Source organism: Crocuta crocuta, unplaced genomic scaffold (genome assembly GCF_008692635.1).
Source record: "Crocuta crocuta isolate KB4526 unplaced genomic scaffold, BGI_CrCroc_1.0 scaffold520, whole genome shotgun sequence".
NCBI classification, from domain to species: Eukaryota; Metazoa; Chordata; class Mammalia; order Carnivora; family Hyaenidae; genus Crocuta; species Crocuta crocuta.
Window position 1 is genome coordinate 469,107 of NW_027532009.1, and position 6,603 is coordinate 475,709.

At 39.2% G+C, this 6,603-nt stretch overlaps 1 protein-coding gene across 1 annotated transcript; it reads right to left on the reverse strand.

Moving 5' to 3' along the window:
* Nucleotides 1–728: 728 nt before the first annotated feature.
* LOC144241390 (olfactory receptor 11L1-like) lies at nucleotides 729–1,700 on the reverse strand. The gene has a single exon (XM_077775950.1). The coding sequence runs from the start codon at nucleotides 1,698–1,700 to the stop codon at nucleotides 729–731; it is 972 nt and encodes a 323-aa protein (XP_077632076.1).
* Between the last annotated feature and the right edge of the window lie 4,903 nt (nucleotides 1,701–6,603).

Below are 6,603 nucleotides of genomic sequence, written 5' to 3' on the forward strand. Positions count from 1 at the left end.
CTACTTCCACCTATGCCTCCCTCCCTTTGTCTTCCTCCTTCCCTTCCTTCCTTTCCTTGAATTTTATTAAACACAATAAAATATTTAAAGGACTAAGTTACTTTAGATAAATCTTTGGCACTTCAAAATTTTTTTCTTTGTTCTTTCACTAGGAGATAATTTATGTCAACAATCAATTATATATTTTCATTCATTCATTCCAATAAATATTTTTAAGTAATTGTAGACTGAATATGGGGCTTGAACTCATGACCCTGAGATCAAGACCTGAGCTGAGATCAAGAATCAGACGCTTAACTGTCTGAATCACCCACAAGCCTCATTCCACAAACATTTACGAAGCACCAATAGCACCAGATATTGAATCTATTAGGCCAATCTACTAACAATACTTAAAAGATGTATAACTTTCTTCACTCATGAGAAATCTTAATGTAAAATCTGAAAGTAATATTTGAAATCATCATGTCCTGGAATCATACAATTAGATTCTTATTGGAATATGAAAGAAAGTGTCAAAGGACAAAATTGCCCCTAAAATGATTTGATAAAGGGAATTTATTTTCTGAGTAGTTGTTACCAAGGGACCATGAAAAAAAAAAAAAACTTTCATTATGGCTTGTGGAATTCAACATAGTGCCAAGGATGACATTCAAGTTTGAATGCTCTGAACCTGTCACTCATATATTCCCAAACTTAATCCGTGGCATGTTCTGTGCTAATTTTCCTTACCTAAAGAAGAAATTCCCCTTCACTTTTACTCCATAGATACCACACTTTTTTCTCATGACTTTTCTAACAGCCTCTTTGAATTCTCGATTCTTGAAGCTGTAGATAACAGGGTTCAGCAGTGGGGTGACCACAGTGTAGAAGACAGAAATAATCTTGTTGACTTCAGGTGACAGGTGGTCATTGGGGCGAACATACATGGAGATCATGGTCCCATAGTAGATAGTGACAACAGCCAAATGGGAGCCACATGTGGAAAAGGTCTTCATCCGGCCAGAACCTGAAGGAATTCTCAATATGGTGGACACAATAAAAACATAGGATACAAGTGTAAGGAAAAAGCAAATGCACAGCACTGCAATTGACAGAAAAAAGATGACCATCCTGGTGATAGACACACTGGAACATGAAAGCTTCATGAGGGGAGGGAGGTCACAGAAGAAATGATCTATCTGATTAGGCCCACAGAAATCCAACCTGGAAATCATTAGGGAGGGCAGAAATCCTGTGCCAACACCTGTCAACCAGGAGATTGCCACTAGCTTGGTACAGATCTCAGGATTCATCAGGGAAGTGTAGTGAAGTGGGCTGCAGATGGCCAGATATCGGTCATAGGCCATCATGGCCAGAAGAAAACACTCAGTAGCCCCAAAGAACACGAAGAAGTAAAGCTGTGCCATACAGGTGGGGAAGGAGATGGTGTGGCCATGGGAGAACAGGTTGGCCAGGAGAAGGGGCACAATTGTGGATGTATAGCAGATCTCCAGAAAGGAGAGGTGTTTGAGAAATACGTACATAGGCAAGTGCAGTCGCTGATCCTGGCTCACCACTGCAATAATGACAACATTCCCTGTGACTGTGAGAAAGTAGATGAACAGGAAAATGGCAAAGAGTAGCGTCTGCCGTTCAAGAAGGTTCTGGAATCCTAGTAGCTGAAACTCAGTGACAGTGGTTACATTTGGGGGCTTCATTACCTGTGGAAGGGAAAATATTCTGGAAAACCACTTTATACAAATCATGCAAATATTTGTAGCTATTGATGTTTAGAGCTTCAGAAACAATTAAAATACTTCAGGACTTTATATACAACACTTCGCAGGGACAAATGCATAATTTCATCTTGATTTTATGGGAAAACATTTTTATATCACAAGGTGAATGTGGATGCCAGATCTTGGAAAGAACCTCAGCAAATTCATGCATTGTGTTCTCTGAAATTTAGAAGTCTCTGGTCCAAAGATTCAAAATAATAATAATAATAATAAAACTACAAAAACAAAACAAAATGAAAAAATATCTCTGATGGACACCAAACTTGGAAAATAAGAATAATAACAACAACATTGTTTTAGAAACCAGGCACATATGGAAGCAATGACTTTCTTTTCTCATCTATGAGTTTTGTCTGATGAAGAAATCAGACAAAGCATATCTCCTATGGCATCTTAGGGGAAGTTTATTCATTCTCCTCACAAAGAGTATTTATGGATGCTTTGTGCGCGCTCTCTCTTTCTCACCTGTGTGTGTGTGTGTGTGTGTGTGTGTGTGTGTGTGTGAGAAACTCTGTGCTGAGCTAACCTGTACCTCACTGCTGTCCTTTTTTGCCCTGGTAGATATGATGCTCAGTCACTGTAATTACTCTCTCGTATACATTTAACATGTCACTTTTATTTGCTCTCCTTTCATTCATTGTCAGAGCTAGTCCTGGTTAAAGGCAACATCCACCTGGCATACATGAGCTTCCCTGCAATAAAGGAGATGAGACACAACACATAATGTTGCTATCTCAAAATTCAATACCAATAACTCCAGTGTGTCTGTAGTGCCATGTATCAATGACTGCACATGTCCTGCATCTATTTACTCTTCCATTCTCCTCAGTGACTATTTCATATGTGCTTTTCTCTTTTCAAACTTTCAACACTTCTTTGTATATCTATGCCTTTGGCAAAGACCTGTTGTTCTGAAGAGAAAACTGAAATCCTCCAACAGGACTATCCAGATGCTCAGAGAACGAAATTCTCCAACCTCCTTTTGTTCCTCTGTATCTACTTCCTACATCTTCCTCCAAATAAGAAGTCTGTTCCTGGGTTAAGGCAAATCCCTCCACACATGCTTTAGTTCCTTACCCTCCCACAAAGTGGAAGGCTTTGCAGGTATTATATTCTCTTACTCCCCTGAATTAACAATGGTCCCTCTTTGCTAGATAATTTCTCAGCATGTAAACAGGCTGCTTTTCTCTCCCTTTAAAAAGACAGAGGAGTGTCTGGGTGGCTCAGTCAGTTAAGTGCAGCTCTTGATTTCAGCTCAGGTCATGGTCTCATGGTTCATGAGTTCGAGCCCAGCATCAGACTCCATGACGACAGGGTGGAGTCTGCTTGGTATTCTATCTCTCCCTCTCTCTCTACCCCTCCCTGCCTTTCACCCTCAAAATAAATAAATAAAGTTTAAAAAATAAAAAAAATAAAAAGAAAGAATAGAAATCATAAAGTCTTGATGTCACTGTGTTCTCCACTCACTTGCACTCCTCTTACTGAGACTGTTAACTCTGTGGATTGCCTGCATTCCCACTTGAATTCACTTGGTCAGCGGGTTTCCCTCAGCAGTCCACCAAAATAGTTCTGTCACATTTACAGTCATTCTTCAAGCATCACTAGTGGTTGTAATCTGTTGTTAGCATCGCAGAGTGCATTCTACTCTCTTCCTGAATCTACTTTTGTCACTGAACATGCACAGCTATATGCCCCTGAATTCAGCACAGACCTGTCTTTTACATTGTGTTTATTTACTTTGCTAGCATATCACCACACCCAAACCTGTTAATGTAGGGCATCAGGGTTGAATACCTATCCACAGACACTCACTTCCTTTGAGGTTTCATACAGGCTCTTAACTTTAAATGCTATCACCCGGCCCTCAACACCAAAATGTGTGTACCACGCTTGAATATCAGCCTTATGTAAGCAATTCCCCTATTTCACATGCGCACTGGCATGTCTACTTAGCATCTGAAACTTAACACTAACTGACCTGCATTTCTGTCTCGCCCACCCGTCTCCCTTAGTGTGTCTCCCCCATCTCACTGATGGTTACTCCACCTCCCACTTTCTCAGGCTGGAAACCTCAACTCTTGTCTTTCTCAGACCTGGTATCTAGTTTCTCACCAAAATCACCTGGCTTCACCTGAAAGTATATACAAAAACAGGACCACTTGCTCTCCCTGGATTCTTTGATAGTCTCCTTGCAGCCCTCCACATCCATCTGCCTTTGTTCACAAAATACTCAGTAAAGCAGCCAGAATGAGACTTTGAAATACAGGGCAGAGCATGTCACTCCTCTGCTCAGAGCCAACAGTGGCACTCAGCCTACAGAGTGCAATGGGAGCCTAGGGTCCTATGAATCATTCCTGACAAGTGAATAAAACAATGTGGCCAATCGGTTTATTCACACATCAGGAATCAGTTGTTCTGTTAAATCACTGTTGTTTTAGTTCACTAGTCTTGCTAAGTTCTATTTCCTCCTTTCATACTTTGAGCAAACTCTTTGGAAGATTATCTTCATTTAACCATGAAAAATTCATATGGAATGAAAATGATATTGTAACAAAATCTATGCACTTGTTATCAGAGATACAATATTGGGTGTGTCTTATACATCTTGAACTATATATGTGACTCCTTAAAGAGTAAGAAATAAAAGAAAAGCCAAAGCCTTCACAGAGAATGAGATCCTATTTGTTGTCTCTTCCCACCTCTTCGGTAATCTCATTGTCCACTTTTCTCCCATTCTTCTTCCAGAACTCCAGCTCCTTCAGTATTGTTCAAACAACAAATTTTTTGTTTGTTTGTTTGTTTTCTGTTTTGTTTTGTTTTGTTTTAAGAGAGAGAGAAAGCACGAGCCAGGGAGAGGGGCAGAGGGAGAGAAAGAATCCCAAGCAGACTGCATACTCAGCACAGAACCAGACAGGGGACTTAATCTCATGATAAGTGGGGTCATGACCTTAGTCCGAATAAAGAGTGGGACGCTCAACTGGCTGAGCACCCAGGTGCCCCAAACAGCATAGGTCTTGATTCCCTTTCTATTCAACACATTCAGTTTTCTGGAACATTATTCCTGTATATTTCTAAATGGTTCACATTCTTCCAGTCTGCTCAGATATCACCTCCATGATACCTTCTCTGACTTCTCTACAGCCCCTCTGGGAGCTTAGGATATCAATTCAAGATTAAAATGCTAAAAGTACCTTAATTATAGTGAGCTAAATTTTTCGAATGTAAAATAAAACAAATCAAAATGAAAAGATCTACCTCCCAAAATGCTGAGTCCATTTTAGCAGCCAGTATAACCTTAGATATAATTTTGTAGCTCTCTTTGAATTTATATGAAAATAAATATTTAAAAATGTTATTGTTGAGGGGCACTTGGGTTTTTTAGTCTATTAAGTGGTTAGCATCCAACTTCAGCTGAGGTCATGATCTCACCACTCACGAGTTTGGGCCCTGCCGAGGGCTCTATGCTGACAGCTCAGAGCCTGGAGTCTGCTTCTGATCCTGTTTTCCTCTTTCTCTGCCTCTCCTCTGCTCACACTCTCTCTTTCAAAAATAAATAAACATAAAAAATAATTTTAAAAAATGTTACTGTTGCAATCATGCCTAAGGTCAACTAAATGGCCTTTGACTCCCTAAGTAACTTTCTGTTACTATAGATTTCTATGCTAGGCTATTGAGATAAGATCATTTATTTAATTTTCACATAAATAGAGCATCAGCAAAGGCTCAAACTGCCTTGAGAGTGAGAAATAATTTATTGATGTATGTAATTTTAGAATTCATCACAATAACCAAAGCAAACACTACAATAACATTTATGTTATGTGACACTAAAATACACACCATGTTGATTTCCTTCTGAGAACCTTTGTGCCTGTCTACATGAACCTCCCATACCTGTCTTTCTTCCCAGCATTGAGAGCCTTAAGTGTCCCTGCTCCACCATCAGCCTGGCCCTCCTCGCACCCAAATGTGAGCCATGCTTTCCTCCTGCAAGTAGGAATTTGCCATGTCCTCTGCTGGGGTTTGATGCTGGGTGAAGCAGACTTCTTCTCCTTTAAATAACTGAGTATCTTGGGGACCTGGCCCTTCTGAGAATCCTGGTCCCCAGATACTTTTTCTGTAATTTGTCAATCATGTGAATAAACAATGGAATGAATCTTCTGAGATTCAACTCTGCCCACTGAGGCTTAGATGTCTATAATACATTCAGGATAGATTAATTTTTACATTATTTTGGAGTGGTATTCTTTTTTAATTAGAATTTGTCTCAAAAATGTTGAGATAAAAATTGAACCAAACAGGAGTGTTTTGCTAAAATATTGCAAGCAGGCAAGGAGGGAATCATCTATCTTGAGAATTGGACATTTGGCAGCTGCCATTTCTTGGATGGCATTTTGCCATCATATTTTAATTGCAAGTATAACTAAATGAAAAATAAAAACATAACTTATGATTGGAATTTAATTAATTCATGCAACGAAAGCAATCAGTACCCAAGCTCATTCTAAATGTGACTCTGTCACCTTAACAAGGAAAATGCAACATCTGAGTTTGTTTGAGAGGCTGTCTTCATTTGAGTTTTGGAAGATGAATTGGAATGGAAGAAGTTCTCAACCTGTCTGTAATATAACAAGACTAAAAACAAAAAATGTGAGATATATACAATGATTTACAGTGGAATATTACTTGGTGATCAAAATTAATCAAACCTTGCCATTTACGTCGATTTGGATGGAACTGGAGTGTATTATGTTAAGTGAAATAAGTTAGTCAGAGAAAGACTAATACCATATGATTTCACTCATATGTGCAATTTAAGAAA

What these genes read in the sequence shown, in the direction of transcription:
- LOC144241390 (XM_077775950.1), bottom strand. Translation starts at nt 1,700, where the DNA reads ATGAAGCCCCCAAATGTAACCACTGTCACTGAGTTTCAGCTACTAGGA.